Source organism: Oncorhynchus mykiss, chromosome 3 (assembly GCF_057628025.1).
Source record: "Oncorhynchus mykiss isolate SJ-2025 chromosome 3, ASM5762802v1, whole genome shotgun sequence".
In the NCBI taxonomy this organism is placed as follows: Eukaryota; Metazoa; Chordata; class Actinopteri; order Salmoniformes; family Salmonidae; genus Oncorhynchus; species Oncorhynchus mykiss.
Window position 1 is genome coordinate 3,181,491 of NC_143024.1, and position 20,428 is coordinate 3,201,918.

The following is a 20,428-nucleotide window of genomic DNA, read 5'->3' on the forward strand; positions in this document are numbered from 1 at the left end:
ATGAGGTCGGCAGTCCTGTGGGTGACAACATCTCGGTAATGAGGTCAGCAGTCCTGTGGGTGACAACATCTCATTAATGAGAGGGAGACAGTCCTGTGGGTGACAACATCTCATTGATGAGAGGGAGGCAGTCCTGTGGGTGACAACATCTCATTAATGAGAGGGAGGCAGTCCTGTGGGTGACAACATCTCATTAATGAGAGGGAGGCAGTCCTGTGGGTGACAACATCTCATTAATGAGAGGGAGGCAGTCCTGTGGGTGACAACATCTCATTAATGAGAGGGAGGCAGTCCTGTGGGTGACAACATCTCATTAATGAGAGGGAGGCAGTCCTGTGGGTGACAACATCTCATTAATGAGGTCGGCAGTTCTGTGGGTGAAAACAGCTCATTAATGAGGTCAGCAGTCCTGTGGGTGACAACATCTCGGTAATGAGGTCGGCAGTCCTGTGGGTGAAACATCTCGGTAATGAGGTCGGCAGTCCTGTGGGTGACAACATCTCATTAATGAGAGGGAGGCAGTCCTGTGGGTGACAACAGCTCATTAATGAGAGGTCAGCAGTCCTGTGGGTGAAACAGCTCATTGATGAGAGGGAGGCAGTCCTGTGGGTGACAACATCTCATTAATGAGAGGGAGGCAGTCCTGTGGGTGACAACATCTCATTAATGAGAGGGAGGCAGTCCTGTGGGTGACAACATCTCATTAATGAGAGGGAGGCAGTCCTGTGGGTGACAACAGCTCATTAATGAGAGGGAGGCAGTCCTGTGGGTGACAACATCTCATTAATGAGAGGGAGGCAGTCCTGTGGGTGACAACATCTCGGTAATGAGAGGGAGGCAGTCCTGTGGGTGACAACATCTCGGTAATGAGGTCGGCAGTCCTGTGGGTGACAACATCTCATTAATGAGAGGGAGGCAGTCCTGTGGGTGACATCTCATTAATGAGAGGGAGGCAGTCCTGTGGGTGACAACATCTCATTAATGAGAGGGTGGCAGTCCTGTGGGTGACAACATCTCATTAATGAGGTTGGCAGTCCTGTGGGTGACAACATCTCATTAATGAGAGGGAGGCAGTCCTGTGGGTGACAACATCTCATTAATGAGAGGGAGGCAGTCCTGTGGGTGACAACATCTCATTAATGAGAGGGAGGCAGTCCTGTGGGTGACAACATCTCATTAATGAGAGGGAGGCAGTCCTGTGGGTGACAACATCTCATTAATGAGGTCGGCAGTTCTGTGGGTGAAAACAGCTCATTAATGAGGTCAGCAGTCCTGTGGGTGACAACATCTCGGTAATGAGGTCGGCAGTCCTGTGGGTGAAACATCTCGGTAATGAGGTCGGCAGTCCTGTGGGTGACAACATCTCATTAATGAGAGGGAGGCAGTCCTGTGGGTGACAACAGCTCATTAATGAGAGGTCAGCAGTCCTGTGGGTGAAACAGCTCATTGATGAGAGGGAGGCAGTCCTGTGGGTGACAACATCTCATTAATGAGAGGGAGGCAGTCCTGTGGGTGACAACATCTCATTAATGAGAGGGAGGCAGTCCTGTGGGTGACAACATCTCATTAATGAGAGGGAGGCAGTCCTGTGGGTGACAACAGCTCATTAATGAGAGGGAGGCAGTCCTGTGGGTGACAACATCTCATTAATGAGAGGGAGGCAGTCCTGTGGGTGACAACATCTCGGTAATGAGAGGGAGGCAGTCCTGTGGGTGACAACATCTCGGTAATGAGGTCGGCAGTCCTGTGGGTGACAACATCTCATTAATGAGAGGGAGGCAGTCCTGTGGGTGACATCTCATTAATGAGAGGGAGGCAGTCCTGTGGGTGACAACATCTCATTAATGAGAGGGTGGCAGTCCTGTGGGTGACAACATCTCATTAATGAGGTTGGCAGTCCTGTGGGTGACAACATCTCATTAATGAGAGGGAGGCAGTCCTGTGGGTGACAACATCTCATTAATGAGAGGGAGGCAGTCCTGTGGGTGACAACATCTCATTAATGAGAGGGAGGCAGTCCTGTGGGTGACAACATCTCATTAATGAGGTCGGCAGTCCTGTGGGTGACAACATCTCATTAATGAGAGGGAGGCAGTCCTGTGGGTGACAACATCTCATTAATGAGAGGGAGGCAGTCCTGTGAGTGACAACATCTCATTAATGAGAGGGAGGCAGTCCTGTGGGTGACAACATCTCATTAATGAGAGGGTGGCAGTCCTGTGGGTGACAACATCTCATTAATGAGAGGGAGGCAGTCCTGTGGGTGACAACATCTCGGTAATGAGGTCAGCAGTCCTGTGGGTGACAACATCTCATTAATGAGAGGGAGGCAGTCCTGTGGGTGACAGCATCTCATTGATGAGAGGGAGGCAGTCCTGTGGGTGACAACATCTCATTAATGAGAGGGAGGCAGTCCTGTGGGTGACAACATCTCATTAATGAGAGGGAGGCAGTCCTGTGGGTGACAACATCTCATTAATGAGAGGGAGGCAGTCCTGTGGGTGACAACATCTCATTAATGAGAGGTCGGCAGTCCTGTGGGTGACAACATCTCATTAATGAGAGGTCGGCAGTCCTGTGGGTGAAACATCTCGGTAATGAGGTCGGCAGTCCTGTGGGTGACAACATCTCATTAATGAGAGGGAGGCAGTCCTGTGAGTGACAACAGCTCATTAATGAGAGGTCAGCAGTCCTGTGGGTGAAACAGCTCATTGATGAGAGGGAGGCAGTCCTGTGGGTGACAACATCTCATTAATGAGAGGGAGGCAGTCCTGTGGGTGACAACATCTCATTAAAGAGAGGGAGGCAGTCCTGTGGGTGACAACATCTCATTAATGAGAGGGAGGCAGTCCTGTGGGTGACAACAGCTCATTAATGAGAGGGAGGCAGTCCTGTGGGTGACAACATCTCATTAATGAGAGGGAGGCAGTCCTGTGGGTGACAACATCTCATTAATGAGGTCGGCAGTTCTGTGGGTGAAAACAGCTCATTAATGAGGTCAGCAGTCCTGTGGGTGACAACATCTCGGTAATGAGGTCGGCAGTCCTGTGGGTGAAACATCTCGGTAATGAGGTCGGCAGTCCTGTGGGTGAAAACATCTCGGTAATGAGAGGTCAGCAGTCCTGTGGGTGACAACATCTCGGTAATGAGAGGTCAGCAGTCCTGTGGGTGAAACATCTCGGTAATGAGGTCGGCAGTCCTGTGGGTGAAAACATCTCGGTAATGAGGTCGGCAGTTCTGTGGGTGACAACAGCAGTCCTGTGGGTGACAACATCTCGGTAATGAGGTCGGCAGTCCTGTGGGTGACAACATCTCGGTAATGAGGTCGGCAGTCCTGTGGGTGACATCTCATTAATGAGAGGGAGGCAGTCCTGTGGGTGACAACATCTCGGTAATGAGGTCGGCAGTCCTGTGGGTGACAACATCTCGGTAATGAGGTCGGCAGTCCTGTGGGTGACAACATCTCGGTAATGAGGTCGGCAGTCCTGTGGGTGACAACATCTCATTAATGAGAGGTCGGCAGTCCTGTGGGTGACAACATCTCGGTAATGAGGTCGGCAGTTCTGTGGGTGAAAACAGCTCATTGATGAGAGGTCAGCAGTCCTGTGGGTGAAAACAGCTCATTAATGAGAGGTCGGCAGTCCTGTGGGTGAAACAGCTCATTAATGAGAGGTTGGCAGTCCTGTGTGTGAAAACAGCTCATTAACGAGAGGTCAGCAGTCCTGTGGGTGAAACAGCTCGGTGATGAGAGGTCGGCAGTCCTGTGGGTGACAACAGCTCGGTGATGAGAGGTCGGCAGTCCTGTGGGTGACAACAGCTCATTGATGAGAGGCTGGACAGTCCTGTGGGTGACAACAGCTTTGTGATGAGAGGTCCAAGGAGAATTGCAAGAATCGTGCAAGCGGATGAGGTGGGACCGCTCGCCACGGAGGTTGCTCAAACTTCCGTTCGTGCGCTCAACGTAGCGGTGGCCCACCTCCGGGCACTTCATGCAGACGACCTTCTGACAGGCGTCTGCAAGGTGGCCATGTTCACCACACTTACGGCACAGCTTGGGCTGGTCCTGGTAGTGAACATGGCCCCTGTTCTCTCCGAGGACTATGGTGGATGGGATGGCTTTCAACCCACCATAGCCCCCAAGGTCCCCCCTTTGCTGGACAGTGACCCTCCAGGCCCCTGTCCAGATCCCATCGAGGTCTTTTACCTGGATCAGGGGACCCTTCACGTTGCAGTTCCTGCCCAGCCATACTGCAACGTCCTCCGGCTGTACGGTTTCATTGTACATACGGACAATAACGGTTTTAATGCTATTATCCGTCAGCTTGGTCACCTCAAACATCGCTGTGAGGGACCCCTGGGTGTTCAGGGCGTTCTGGAGTTTCCCCCAGAACTCCCTCAGGAAGCTGGCGTTGGCAAAGCTGACATCGATTAAATGTGGTTAATGTAGGGCTCATTAAATGTGGTTAATGTAGGGCTCATTAAATGTGGTTAATGTAGGGCTCATTAAATGTGGTTAATGTAGGGCTCATTAAATGTGGTTAATGTAGGGCTCATTAAATGTGGTTAATGTAGGGTTCATTAAATGTGGTTAATGTAGGGCTCATTAAATGTGGTTAATGTAGGGCTCATTAAATGTGGTTAATGTAGGGCTCATTAAATGTGGAAACTACCAGGTTATTTATTATCCTATAATACAGGGGAAATATTCAACTTTAATGCGCATACAGGTTGATTCACAAGACACCAATCAAGTAACTTACATATATTGTATCTTCATTAGGCCTAATGGCATTTTATGAAGTTAGTTATAGTGACTGAGTAAGTCTACAAAAGAGAGGCTATTTTTATTTGGTCACGTTATTTTCGTTGACGATGTCTTGAAGTCAAGTGGTTCAATATTGAAATGCATTTTTCTGTACCACACAGGACAACCACAGGACAACCAGGAAAAAGCGACGGTCGGTGGAACTCTGGCACCACCAAGTGGACAATTGCTTCAGTTCGTTTGTGGCAGCAATGCTACCAGATATACTTGATACAAGATTAAATGTTACGTCAACATTATTATCTCCAAATTGCCCCCCCCCCCCCCCCCCCCCCCACACACACGTAATAAATTATTATTCCAATTTAGCTGTTGATCTGGTTTTAACTTAACAACTCTTTCTCTCATTTCTGATTGGAGGGCGGACGACCACGTGTTCTTAGAACCTACAAATGTGTTACATTGTAACAGTCAAACGTGGTCATTCCTGGCGTTGATCAACTCCCCCTCCAAGTCACCATTTATTGAAAGCATTCTATTTTTTATGGAAAACAAAAAGCAGACAGAGCTCATTGTGACGTAAACATATTCGAATTTGACGTGTCGGAGAACGGCCACTTCGTCCCGAAACCATTGTGGGTATCGCTTCTCGGCCTTTTGGCTAAGATCAAGTGTAGTATCTGTTCTTATCAGTTTAATATCTGATACGTCCCCTATCTGGGGACCATATATTAAATTGATTTTTGGAATAGGGAGATGGAATAGGGGCTTGCTCCGTCCACTCCACGCATCGACCTGGTATTGCAGTACCTCCAGGAACGGTGCACCCCCTTTCATTGTAAAGAGAAATCACACGGAGTTGCATCGTTGATCTATATTGTATCTTAACATTGAGTAACTTCATTTCAATGTCAGTGATGGCTAAGATAGTGCTGGTCAAATCGGTCACCGTTTTATTGACTACGAAAAGCTGTTGGGAATGGGGTTCGTTCATCTTATAATCAAAGATTTTTCGTCACGTGCACGGGATACTTACTTGCAAACTTTCCTCAACATTGCATGATCAAAAATATACACACAGAGCTAAGTAATAAAGTAGTTAAAACATTAATATACACACAGAGCTAAGTAATAAAGTAGATCGCTTCTCTGGGTTAGGTGGTATTATTATATCTATAAATATACACACAGAGCTAAGTAATAAAGTAGATCGCTTCTCTGGGTTAGGTGGTATTATTATATCTATAAATATACACACAGAGCTAAGTAATAAAGTAGATCGCTTCTCGGCCTTTTGGCTCAGATCAAGTGTAGTCTTTGACAGTGCTGCAGTTGATCGGAGAAGCGATCGCAGGCCGGAGGGCGCCCGGGAAATTGGGCCATTTATTTTTTTGTTGAAAATCATTATTGTTGTTTTGTTTTTCCTTGTCCTGGGTTAGGTGGTAGTTTATGCTGGTAACAGGTATGACCTACCAGCTTCAGTCCATACCGCACCAGGAGTAGAAACTCCCCAAATACAGGTGTACCAAGCCTGTAGCATCATACCCAAGAAGACTCGAGGCTGTCATCGCTGCCAAAGGTGCTTCAACAAAGTACTGAGTAAATGGTCAGAATACTTCCAATGCATTCAAGACAACTGGGAACTCAGAAAAAAAAATATATAATTTTCAATGGTCAACCAACTTGGAATTCCCAAGTTGGAAACTCCGGCATCTTTCCAAAGCTTTAACTTTTTGGACCTGAAGATCACTGACATTGATCCGTTGGACCTGAAGACCACTGACATTGATCCGTTGGACCTGAAGACCACTGACATTGATCCGTTGGACCTGAAGATCACTGACATTGATCCGTTGGACCTGAAGATCACTGACATTGATCCGTTGGACCTGAAGATCACAGACATTGATCCGTTGGACCTGAAGATCACTGACATTGATCTGTTTTTGTTTGTTTGTTCCCAGTTGTCTTAAAAGCAGAATCATTCTCTTTGATGAGGCACGTTTTGACCTTGAATGTGAATGTGCACCACCTCATCTCAGCCAATCAGAAAACCGGACCAGCCCATCGTCGTAGGTCAGTCAGATGCTTAATACAGATTATTATGACAACAGAAAAATGGTGCAAAAGTCATTAAAACAGGCCCATGTCATGATTATTATATATATATATACACACACACACACAATAACAAGGCAATTTATTAGGTACACCATCCCGCTCACGAAAATGGTTTGCTCCATCAGACAGTGAGTCATGTGGCCATGGCTTGCTATATAAAGCAGGCAGACAGGCATCAAGGCATTCAGTTACTGTTTGAATGAACATTAGAATGGGCAAACAACTCATAGGTTCTTGTCACGGATGGGCTATTGCAGCAGACGACCACACCGGGTTCCTATCAGATAAAAACAACAAGAAGAGGCTCCAGTGGGCACGTGATCATCAACACTGGACAACTGAGGAGTGGAAAAGCATTGTCTGCTCCAACGAATCCTGTTGCGTCATGCTGATGACAGGGTCAACGGAACAGGCTGGTGGTGTAATGGTGTGGGGAATGTTTTCCTGGCACACGTTAGGTCCCTTGATACCAATTCAGCAAACATTTCCATGCCACAAACAATTCAGGCTGTTCTGGAGGCAGAGGTACTCACTTTGTTTATATGCAGAAACTCTGTAATACTGTTGAGATACTATTATAGAAGAGGAACAGGAACTCCAATACTGTTGAGATAATATTCTAGAAGAGGAACAGGAACTCTGTAATACTGTTGAGATAATATTCTAGAAGAGGAACTCTGTAATACTGTTGAGATAATACGGGGTATTATCAGGTGCCAGGAGCACCTGTTTGAATGTGTCAAGAACTGCAACGGTGCTGGGTTTTTCCCCGCTCAACAGTTTCCCAATGGAAGTCATTGGAGTCAACATGGGCCAGCATCTTCGTGGAACGCTGTCGACACCTAGAGTCCATGCCCCGACCGTCAAGAGGAATGTCTGTTTTGTACACTGTCTCCATTGTGTCATTCACATTTAAGTCATTTAGCGTCGTACTGGTCCCCCGTTGGGAATCGAACCCACAACCACGGCAAGGCAAGGCAAGTGCCCTGCTCTACCAACTGAGCCACACAGGACCCCCATTCCTCTCTACATCACACCTGCTGTTACTAGACTATTATATTGTGCCTTTCTGCATTCTACTGATGCTAAAATGTTTCCTATTTTACTTGACTTTACTTTACTTTATTTTATTTGACTTTTACGTTATGCTCCTATTTGTATCTATTATTGTTGTTGTGAAGTAGGAGCCTGCAGTAAACATTTCAGTGGACGATATATCCCGTACATACGACTAATAAAACTCAGCTGGCTTTCTACTCTCATGTGTTTTTATTTTTTTCTATTACCAAGATAAATTCTCTAACATTGACAGATCATTTTTACTTTTAAGTCAAAATAAAACGAGTGTTTTTCTCACCGATATACCTTTGCTTAAGTTCATTGTCATAAAATGGAGGTGAGGGGTTGAAGACGTTAGCTCAGCCGTACCTGTCAGTTGAACTGTATTACGCCACTGCTCTTTAAAATGCAATACAGAAAACGACGTTTTGATTTGAAAAAAGGGTGAAGCTGTAGTTGTCCTATTAAAATGTCTGTGTGGTCCTGAGGCCATCCTCCCCGAAGCCTGGTCCGTATTTATTAGCTTAAAACAAAGAACGTCTGACGTTTATTAAAAAACACCTCACATTTAAATGGTAATTCTTGTCGCGACCAGTAGAGTGCGCTGGTGCACCTCCTTTACCAGCCAGGAGTTTCTTGGGAGCTCGAGAAACACTTTAAATATCACATTCCAGTTTATTAACAAATCAATGATTGAAACCATCTCATCAGAAATTCGATCCAACAGTTGCTTTTGTATTAACAGAGAATATCAGGTGGTTCCTCCAGACAGCCACCTCCTTGAGAATTAAATTACGTTTTATTTGTGTCTGTAGTGCATTTGGGTTCGATCCTGAGACGTCTCCTCAGTATCTGTAGCACCTGAGTTCAATTCCCTGACAATTGTAACTTTCCCAAAGATGTCCAGGTTTTTCCCAGAAATCCTGCTTCTGGCAAGTCTCCTGGAATCAGGAGCGAGTTAGAAGATACTAGGATTTCTGGAAAATCTGGGGAATTTTTTGCTAATGGAGACAGTGCCTCTCACTTTGTCCCTGTAGTCAGTCAGTCTGGCAACCCAGGAGAGAGATGTGTGGTGTTGACACAGGTAGTCTCTGTACACAGACAGACAGGTGTGGCTGATATTAGGAGTCGTCCTGTGGGCCAGGTTTGTTACACATGAGTTTAGCTGCCAGAGATCCGTACGCGTTGCTTTTAGCCTCCGGCTGGACCTTGTCTTTACATTTTCTCCCTGTAGCAGAGACAAGAGACATATAGATCATTAGAGAGGTGGTCTACATTCACCACGTTGTTCTGTTACTGGGGATAATGCACATTCATGTTCTGTTGCTGGGGATAATGCACATTCACCATGTTATTCTGTTGCTGGGGGTAATGCACATTCACCATGTTATTCTGTTGCTGGGGGTAATGTACATTCACCATGTTATTCTGCTGCTGGGGATAATGGACATTCACCATGTTATTCTACAGCTGGGGATAATGTACATTCATGTTCTGTTGCTGGGGATAATGTACATTCACCATGTTATTCTACTGCTGGGGATAATGTACATTCACCATGTTATTCTACTGCTGGGGATAATGGACATTCACCATGTTATTCTGTTGCTGGGGATAATGCACATTCACCATGTTATTCTACAGCTGGGGATAATGGACATTCATGTTATTCTGTTGCTGGGGATAATGGACATTCACCATGTTATTCTGCTGCTGGGGATAATGTACATTCATCATGTTATTCTACTGCTGGGGATAATGGACATTCACCATGTTATTCTGTTGCTGGGGATAATGGACATTCACCATGTTATTCTACAGCTGGGGATAATGGACATTCACCATGTTATTCTACAGCTGGGGATAATGTACATTCATCATGTTATTCTACTGCTGGGGATAATGGACATTCACCATGTTATTCTGCTGCTGGGGATAATGGACATTCATCATGTTATTCTGCTGCTGGGGATAATGGACATTCACCATGTTATTCTACAGCTGGGGATAATGTACATTCATGTTCTGTTGCTGGGGATAATGTACATTCACCATGTTATTCTACTGCTGGGGATAATGTACATTCATGTTCTGTTGCTGGGGATAATGTACATTCACCATGTTATTCTACTGATGGGGATAATGCACATTCACCATGTTATTCTACTGATGGGGATAATGGACATTCATGTTATTCTGTTGCTGGGGATAATGCACATTCACCATGTTATTCTACAGCTGGGGATAATGCACATTCACCATGTTATTCTACTGCTGGGGATAATGGACATTCACCATGTTATTCTGTTGCTGGGGATAATGCACATTCACCGTGTTATTCTGCTGCTGGGGATAATGGACATTCACCATGTTATTCTGTTGCTGGGGATAATGCACATTCACCGTGTTATTCTGCTGATGGGGATAATGGACATTCATGTTCTGTTGCTGGGGATAATGGACATTCACCATGTTATTCTGCTGCTGGGGATAATGTACATTCACCATGTTATTCTGCTGCTGGGGATAATGTACATTCATCATGTTATTCTGCTGCTGGGGATAATGTACATTCATGTTCTGTTGCTGGGGCTAATGTACATTCACCATGTTATTCTGCTGCTGGGGATAATGTACATTCACCATGTTATTCTGCTGCTGGGGATAATGTACATTCATCATGTTATTCTGCTGCTGGGGATAATGTACATTCATGTTCTGTTGCTGGGGATAATGTACATTCACCATGTTATTCTGCTGCTGGGGATAATGTACATTCACCATGTTATTCTACTGCTGGGGATAATGCACATTCACCATGTTATTCTGCTGCTGGGGATAATGTACATTCACCATGTTATTCTGCTGCTGGGGATAATGTACATTCACCATGTTATTCTGCTGCTGGGGATAATGCACATTCACCATGTTATTCTACAGCTGGGGATAATGTACATTCACCATGTTATTCTACAGCTGGGGATAATGCACATTCATGTTATTCTGCTGCTGGGGATAATGCACATTCACCATGTTATTCTACAGCTGGGGATAATGTACATTCACCATGTTATTCTACAGCTGGGGATAATGCACATTCATGTTATTCTGCTGCTGGGGATAATGCACATTCACCGTGTTATTCTGTTACCGGGATTATGCACATTCACCACGGTGTTTCTGGTACCCCTGCTACGTGTGGTTAGCTGAGGCCAAACCAGTAATACCATGTTAAAATATCACAGAGAATTACCTGCTTCAAATGCAACTTGTTTAGGCAAAAAAAGATGGTTGATTTGTGTTTCCTTGTAGAAATCTAGTCTTGGATATTAAATCAAGATGTTTCAAATGCTCTCATCCATTTCTATTTGTTGCAGGAGTATATAGTTACCTGGTATTTTCCCCATGGCTATGAAGGTTATGTTTTCAGTCTTGATCTTGGGTCTGTCTCTGGCTATCAGGAAGACTCCAATGAATGAGAGCAGGCAGCTGGAAGAGTTCAGAGAGAAGGTTATGTTCAGATATCACTCTAAAATCAAGGAGTTGGAATCACAGTGTTTACAATTTTGGTGTCATCTGAACCCTCAAGAGTGATACGGTCTCTGGAGTTCATTGGGACGGTGTACTAAACTCCACTAAGAGTTCATTGGGACGGTGTACTAAACTCCACTGAGAGTTCATTGGGACGGTGTACTAAACTCCACTAAGAGTAACCAGATACAGGGACTGAAAAGAGTATCCACAGCCCCTACTCAAGGCCCCTACTCTGAGCGTCAAGGCCCTTACTCTGAGCGTCAAGGCCCCTACTCTGAGCGTCAAGGCCCCTACTCTGAGCGTCAAGGCCCCTACTCTGAGCGTCAAGGCCCCTACTCTGAGCGCCAAGGCCCCTACTCTGAGCGCCAAGGCCCCTACTCTGAGCGCCAAGGCCCCTACTCTGAGCGCCAAGGCCCCTACTCTGAGCGCCAAGGCCCCTACTCTGAGCGCCAAGGCCCCTACTCTGAGCGCCAAGGCCCCTACTCTGAGCGTCAAGGCCCCTACTCTGAGCGTCAAGGCCCCTACTCTGAGCGTCAAGGCCCCTACTCTGAGCGTCAAGGCCCCTACTCTGAGCGTCAAGGCCCCTACTCTGAGCGTCAAGGCCCCTACTCTGAGCGTCAAGGCCCCTACTCTGAGAGTCAAGGCCCCTACTCTGAGAGTCAAGGCCCCTACTCTGAGCGTCAAGGCCCCTACTCTGAGCGCCAAGGCCCCTACTCTGAGCGCCAAGGCCCCTACTCTGAGCGCCAAGGCCCCTACTCTGAGCGCCAAGGCCCCTACTCTGAGCGCCAAGGCCCCTACTCTGAGCGCCAAGGCCCCTACTCTGAGCGCCAAGGCCCCTACTCTGAGCGCCAAGGCCCCTACTCTGAGCGCCAAGGCCCCTACTCTGAGCGCCAAGGCCCCTACTCTGAGCGCCAAGGCCCCTACTCTGAGCGCCAAGGCCCCTACTCTGAGCGCCAAGGCCCCTACTCTGAGCGCCAAGGCCCCTACTCAGAGGGAACGTCAAGGCCTGTATTCAGGTGGAACGTCATGGCCTGTATTCTTAAAAAGACAGTACTAATGGGGTTTTGCATACTACTTACCCAAAGAGAAACATTAAAATATTGAGCAAAGCCAAGCCCTGGAATTCCTGGTAAAATACTATTCCTGCAAAAGAAAAGTAGTTTAACACCAAGCCAAAACAACAACAACAACAACAACAACAACACAGAGAGAGAGAGGCAGAGGGAGAGATGCAGAGAGGCAGAGAGAGAGAGGCAGAGGAAGAGATGCAGAGAGGCAGAGGGAGAGATGCAGAGATGCAGAGGGAGAGATGCAGAGAGGCAGAGGGAGAGATGCAGAGGGAGAGAGAGAGAGAAGCAGAGGGAGAGATGCAGAGGGAGAGATGGAGAGATGCAGAGGGAGAGATGCAGAGGGAGAGATGGAGAGATGCAGAGGGAGAGATGCAGAGAGAGAGATGCAGAGAGGCAGAGGGAGAGATGCAGAGAGGCAGAGGGAGAGATGCAGAGAGGCAGAGGGAGAGATGCAGAGGGAGAGATGCAGAGGGAGAGATGGAGAGATGCAGAGGGAGAGATGCAGAGAGAGAGATGCAGAGAGGCAGAGGGAGAGATGCAGAGAGGCAGAGGGAGAGATGCAGAGGGAGAGATGCAGAGATGCAGAGAGGCAGAGAGAGAGAGGCAGAGGGAGAGATGCAGAGAGGCAGAGGGAGAGATGCAGAGATGCAGAGGGAGAGATGCAGAGAGGCAGAGGGAGAGATGCAGAGAGGCAGAGGGAGAGATGCAGAGAGGCAGAGGGAGAGATGCAGAGAGGCAGAGGGAGAGATGCAGAGGGGCAGAGGGAGAGATGCAGAGGGAGAGAGAGAGAGATGCAGAGGGAGAGAGAGATGCAGAGAGGCAGAGGGAGAGATGCAGAGGGAGAGATGCAGAGGGAGAGATGGAGAGATGCAGAGAGAGAGATGCAGAGAGGCAGAGGGAGAGATGCAGAGAGGCAGAGGGAGAGATGCAGAGGGAGAGATGCAGTGAGGCAGAGGGGGAGATGCAGAGAGGCAGAGGGAGAGATGCAGAGGGAGAGAGAGAGAGGCAGAGATACAGAGAGGCAGAGAGAGGGGCAGAGGCAGAGAGAGGGGCAGAGGCAGAGAGAGGGGCAGAGGCAGAGAGAGGGGCAGAGGGACAGGGAGGCAGCGGCCCATATCTGGAGGATAAACTCTAATTAGTATGGAGCACCAGACCATGAAACATTTTGGGATGCGTCCCCAAATGCCATCCGTGTCTTTATTTAGTGCCCTACTTTTGACCAGGGCCCATAGGAAGTAGTGTACTAGCTAGGGAATAGGGTGTCATTTGGCATGCAAGTTAGCCTGGCAGAGATACAGAACAACAAAAAGAAGTCCTCCTAGAGCGCCATGAGCCAAGTAACGCCCCCTCCCGGCCAAACCCTCCCGTAACCAGGACGACGCTGGGCCAAACCCTCCCGTAACCAGGACGACGCTGGGCCAAACCCTCCCGTAACCAGGACGACGCTGGGCCAAACCCTCCCCTAACCCCGGACGACGCTGGGCCAAACCCTCCCCTAACCCCGGACGACGCTGGGCCAAACCCTCCCGTAACCAGGACGACGCTGGGCCAAACCCTCCCCTAACCCCGGACGACGCTGGGCCAAACCCTCCCCTAACCCCGGACGACGCTGGGCCAAACCCTTCCCTAACCCCGGACGACGCTGGGCCAAACCCTCCCCTAACCCCGGACGACGCAGGGCCAAACCCTTCCTTAACCCCGGACGACGCTGGGCCAAACCCTCCCCTAACCCCGGACGACGCTGGGCCAAACCCTCCCCTAACCCCGGACGACGCTGGGCCAAACCCTCCCCTAACCCCGGACGACGCTGGGCCAAACCCTCCCCTAACCCCGGACGACGCTGGGCCAAACCCTCCCCTAACCCCGGACGACACTGGGCCAAACCCTTCCTTAACCCCGGACGACGCTGGGCCAAACCCTCCCCTAACCCCGGACGACGCTGGGCCAAACCCTCCCCTAACCCCGGACGACGCTGGGCCAAACCCTCCCGTAACCAGGATGACGCTGGGCCAAACCCTCCCCTAACCCCGGACGACGCTGGGCCAAACCCTCCCTTAACCCCGGACGACGCTGGGCCAAACCCTCCCCTAACCCCGGACGACGCTGGGCCAAACCCTCCCCTAACCCCGGACGACGCTGGGCCAAACCCTCCCCTAACCCCGGACGACGCTGGGCCAAACCCTCCCCTAACCCCGGACGACGCTGGGCCAAACCCTCCCCTAACCCCGGACGACGCTGGGCCAAACCCTCCCCTAACCCCGGACGACGCTGGGCCAAACCCTCCCCTAACCCCGGACGACGCTGGGCCAAACCCTCCCCTAACCCCGGACGACGCTGGGCCAAACCCTTCCTTAACCCCGGACGACGCTGGGCCAAACCCTCCCCTAACCCCGGACGACGCTGGGCCAAACCCTCCCCTAACCCCGGACGACGCTGGGCCAAACCCTCCCCTAACCCCGGACGACGCTGGGCCAAACCCTTCCTCAACCCCGGACGACGCTGGGCCAAACCCTCCCCTAACCCCGGACGACGCTGGGCCAAACCCTCCCCTAACCCCGGACGACGCTGGGCCAAACCCTCCCCTAACCCCGGACGACGCTGGGCCAAACCCTCCCCTAACCCCGGACGACGCTGGGCCAAACCCTCCCCTAACCCCGGACGACGCTGGGCCAAACCCTCCCCTAACCCCGGACGACGCTGGGCCAAACCCTTCCTTAACCCCGGACGACGCTGGGCCAAACCCTCCCCTAACCCCGGACGACGCTGGGCCAAACCCTCCCCTAACCCCGGAAGACGCTGGGCCAAACCCTCCCCTAACCCCGGACGACGCTGGGCCAAACCCTCCCCTAACCCCGGACGACGCTGGGCCAAACCCTCCCCTAACCCCGGACGACGCTGGGCCAAACCCTCCCCTAACCCCGGACGACGCTGGGCCAAACCCTTCCTTAACCCCGGACGACGCTGGGCCAAACCCTCCCCTAACCCCGGACGACGCTGGGCCAAACCCTCCCCTAACCCCGGACGACGCTGGGCCAAACCCTTCCTTAACCCCGGACGACGCTGGGCCAAACCCTCCCCTAACCCCGGACGACGCTGGGCCAAACCCTCCCCTAACCCCGGACGACGCTGGGCCAAACCCTCCCCTAACCCCGGACGACGCTGGGCCAAACCCTTCCTTAACCCCGGACGACGCTGGGCCAAACCCTCCCCTAACCCCGGACGACGCTGGGCCAAACCCTCCCCTAACCCCGGACGACGCTGGGCCAAACCCTTCCTTAACCCCGGACGACGCTGGGCCAAACCCTCCCCTAACCCCGGACGACGCTGGGCCAAACCCTCCCCTAACCCCGGACGACGCTGGGCCAAACCCTCCCCTAACCCCGTACGACGCTGGGCCAAACCCTCCCCTAACCCCGGACGACGCTGGGCCAAACCCTCCCCTAACCCCGGACGACGCTGGGCCAAACCCTCCCCTAACCCCGGACGACGCTGGGCCAAACCCTCCCCTAAGCCAGACGACGCTGGGCCAAACCCTCCCCTAACCAGGACGACGCTGGGCCAAACCCTCCCCTAACCAGGACGACGCTGGGCCAAACCCTCCCCTAACCCCGGACGACGCTGGGCCAAACCCTCCCCTAACCCCGGACGACGCTGGGCCAAACCCTCCCCTAACCCCGGACGACGCTGGGCCAAACCCTCCCCTAAGCCAGACGACGCTGGGCCAAACCCTCCCCTAACCAGGACGACGCTGGGCCAAACCCTCCCGTAACCAGGACGACGCTGGGCCAAACCCTCCCCTAACCCCGGACGACGCTGGGCCAAACCCTTCCTTAACCCCGGACGACGCTGGGCCAAACCCTCCCCTAACCCCGGACGACGCTGGGCCAAACCCTCCCCTAACCCCGGACGACGCTGGGCCAAACCCTCCCCTAACCCCGGACGACGCTGGGCCAAACCCTCCCCTAACCCCGGACGACGCTGGGCCAAACCCTCCCCTAACCCCGGACGACGCTGGGCCAAACCCTTCCTTAACCCCGGACGACGCTGGGCCAAACCCTCCCCTAACCCGGACGACGCTGGGCCAAACCCTCCCGTAACCAGGACGACGCTGGGCCAAACCCTCCCCTAACCCCGGACGACGCTGGGCCAAACCCTCCCCTAACCCCGGACGACGCTGGGCCAAACCCTCCCCTAACCCCAGACGACGCTGGGCCAAACCCTCCCGTAACCAGGACGACGCTGGGCCAAACCCTCCCCTAACCCCGGACGACGCTGGGCCAAACCCTCCCCTAACCCCGGACGACGCTGGGCCAAACCCTCCCCTAACCCCGGACGACGCTGGGCCAAACCCTCCCCTAACCCCGGACGACGCTGGGCCAATTGTGTGCCGCCCTATGGGACTCCCGGTCACGGCCAGTTGTTAAACAGCCTGGGATCGAACCCCAGGCTGTAGTGACGCTGTGCCACTCGGGAGGCCGCAAGACTGAGTGATTCTGTTGGACCTTTTTGAAGAGACAGCAGTGATTATGGAGTCCCCAGAGAGAAAGAGGAATGGATAGAGACAGTGAGAGGGAGAAAGGGGGATGGAGAGAGACAGAAAGGAGGGGCAGAGACAGTGAGAAAGGAAAAAGCAGACAAAGAAATGGTTCCCTAGTTCACGTCAGTGAGTCACCAACACTGAGCGTGTTACCCATAGACTTCTGATGTTATCCCAGCAGAGCTATAGGAACCAAAACATTTGTTTAATTTTTTTCCAACAGAGCTCATCTCAACTGGAATAGTCACAGAGGGGAATCTGAGCTGGAACGGTCACAGAGGGAAATCTGAGCTGGAACAGTCACAGAGGGAAATCTGAGCTGGAACAGTCACAGAGGGAAATCTGAGCTGGAACAGTCACAGAGGGAAATCTGAGCTGGAACAGTCACAGAGGGAAATCTGAGCTGGAACAGTCACAGAGGGAAATCTGAGCTGGAACAGTCACAGAGGGAAATCTGAGCTGGAACAGTCACAGAGGGAAATCTGAGCTGGAACAGTCACAGAGGGAAATCTGAGCTGGAACAGTCACAGAGGGAAATCTGAGCTGGAACAGTCACAGAGGGAAATCTGAGCTGGAACAGTCACAGAGGGAAATCTGAGCTGGAACAGTCACAGAGGGAAATCTGAGCTGGAATAGTCACAGAGGGAAATCTGAGCTGGAACAGTCACAGAGGGAAATCTGAGCTGGAATAGTCACAGAGGGAAATCTGAGCTGGAATAGTCACAGAGGGAAATCTGAGCTGGAACAGTCACAGAGGGAAATCTGAGCTGGAATAGTCACAGAGGGAAATCTGAGCTGGAACAGTCACAGAGGGAAATCTGAGCTGGAATAGTCACAGAGGGAAATCTGAGCTGGTATAGTCACAGAGGGAAATCTGAGCTGGAATAGTCCCAGAGGGAAATCTGAGCTGGAATAGTCACAGAGGGAAATCTGAGCTGGAATAGTCCCAGATGGGAGAGATGGATGGGTGATAACAGTCAATGCTGGTGTCTGTTGATAGATGATAACAATGGAATAATGTCAAGCTCAGGGATCCCCCTAGATCTCCTTGGGCGTCCCAAATGGCACCCTATTCCCTATATAGTGCACTATTTTTAACAAGGGCCCCATAAGGCTCTGGTCGGGAGTAGTTGGCCATTTCCATCCAAAACAATTAATTGAAAGCCACGCCCCCACTAAGCCACACCTCCAATATAATTTCCTTTGAGTGAATTGTAGAGTTGGTTGTTGAACTCGTTCATTTTAAATCCTGTGGACTTCAAGTGGCTAGGCGTAGAATATAATTGGAATTAAATTAACTCTTTAGGACAATTACATTATATATATCATAAGGCCTTAGTTTTATCCTAACACAGCGGTGTTAGGAAACTCCTGGTTTACAAGTCACATGATGCTGGCTTGATGTGTAATTCCTATTGGAATCCAGCCAGAGTTAGGTTGTTAATGAAGCGCTAGGTAACACTGGCAGATTAACACGGGCAGATTAACACTGGGTAACACTGGCAGATTAACACTGACAGATTAACACTGGCAGATTAACACTGGCAGATTAACACTGGGTAACACTGGCAGATTAACACTGGCAGATTAACACTGGGTAACACTGGCAGATTAACACTGGGTAACACTGGCAGATTAACACTGGGTAACACTGGCAGATTAACACTGGGTAACACTGGCAGATTAACACTGGCAGATTAACACTGGGTAACACTGGCAGATTAACACTGGCAGATTAACACTGGCAGATTAACACTGGGTAACACTGGCAGATTAACACTGGGTAACACTGGCAGATTAACACTGGGTAACACTGGCAGATTAACACTAGGTAACACTGGCAGATTAACACTGGGTAACACTGGCCAATTAGCTGTAAATGGCAGATTAACACTGGCCAATTAGCTGTAAATTGCAGATTAACACTGGGTAACACTGACCAATTAGCTGTAAATGGCAGATTAACACTGGCCAATTAGCTGTAAATGGCAGATTAACACTGGGTAACACTGGCCAATTAGCTGTAAATGGCAGAGTAACACTGGCCAATTAGCTGTAAATGGCAGATTAACACTGGGTAACACTGGCCAATTAGTGCTGCTCAGAGTTCTGGTTAAACAACGTACCTGCGGTAATGGCACTGGCCAATTAGCTGAGTTCTGGTTAAACAACGTACCTGCGGTAATGGCACTGGCCAATTAACTGAGTTCTGGTTAAACAACGTACCTGCGGTAATGGCACTGGCCAATTAACTGAGTTCTGGTTAAACAACGTACCTGCGGTAATGGCACTGGCAGTGAAGAACACAAAGTTGATGGGGACGACCTCCGTGGCAGCAAACACCTTCATGGCTTGATTAAGGAACCTGAGAACAGAGAAGGTTAAAGAGAGGCCTCTGAGGGCCATGTGAATGATATGACCATCATACTACCGGAGCATCATCCCATCACACGGTGGACTCATCCATCATACTACCGTGGATTCATCCATCATACTACCGGAGCATCATCCGATCACACAGTGGATTCATCCATCACACGGTGGACTCATCCATCATACTACCGGAGCATCATCCCATCACACGGTGGATTCATCCATCACACGGTGGATTCATCCATCACACGGTGGATTCATCCATCATACTACCGGAGCATCATCCCATCACACAGTGGATTCATCCATCACACGGTGGACTCATCCATCATACTACCGGAGCATCATCCCATCACACGGTGGATTCATCCATCACACGGTGGATTCATCCATCACACGGTGGATTCATCCATCACACAGTGGACTCATCCACCATACTACCGGAGCTTCATCCCATCACACAGTGGATTCATCCATCACACAGTGGATTCATCCATCACACAGTGGATTCATCCATCACACAGTGGATTCATCCATCACACAGTGGATTCATCCATCACACAGTGGACTCATCCACCATACTACCGTGGATTCATCCATCATACTACCGGAGCTTCATCCCATCACACAGTGGATTCATCCATCATACTACCGGAGCTTCATCCCATCACACAGTGGATTCATCCATCATACTACCGGAGCATCATCCCATCACACAGTGGATTCATCCATCATACGGTGGACTCATCCATCATACTACCGGAGCATCATCCCATAACACAGTGGAATCATCCATCACACAGTGGATTCATCCACCATACTACCGGAGCTTCATCCATCATAATACCGTGGATTCATCCATCATACTACCGGAGCATCATCCCATCACACAGTGGATTCATCCATCATAATACCGGAGCATCATCCCATCACACCGTGGGTTCATCCATCATAATACCGGAGCTTCAT

At 50.3% G+C, this 20,428-nt stretch overlaps 1 protein-coding gene and 1 non-coding gene across 5 annotated transcripts in view; one reads left to right on the forward strand and one right to left on the reverse strand.

Moving 5' to 3' along the window:
- Positions 1-5,406: 5,406 nt before the first annotated feature.
- On the forward strand, positions 5,407-5,597 carry LOC118947915 (U2 spliceosomal RNA). Its single transcript, XR_005042056.1, has one exon. It is a non-coding gene; the product is annotated as a U2 spliceosomal RNA (small nuclear RNA).
- A 3,003-nt stretch (positions 5,598-8,600) lies between these two features.
- nipal2 (NIPA like domain containing 2) overlaps positions 8,601-20,428 on the reverse strand; it is a 46,667-nt gene continuing 34,839 nt past the window's right edge. For all 4 annotated transcript variants that reach the window (XM_090219419.1, XM_090219424.1, XM_090219427.1 and 1 more), the window contains 4 exons: positions 19,363-19,451; positions 12,559-12,622; positions 11,337-11,434; positions 8,601-9,173 (listed from right to left, as the gene is read on the reverse strand). In XM_090219419.1, coding sequence (XP_090075545.1) covers positions 9,067-9,173; positions 11,337-11,434; positions 12,559-12,622; positions 19,363-19,451 — 358 coding nt within the window. In that variant the 3' untranslated portion in view covers positions 8,601-9,066. The remainder of the gene's footprint in view (positions 9,174-11,336; positions 11,435-12,558; positions 12,623-19,362; positions 19,452-20,428) is intronic.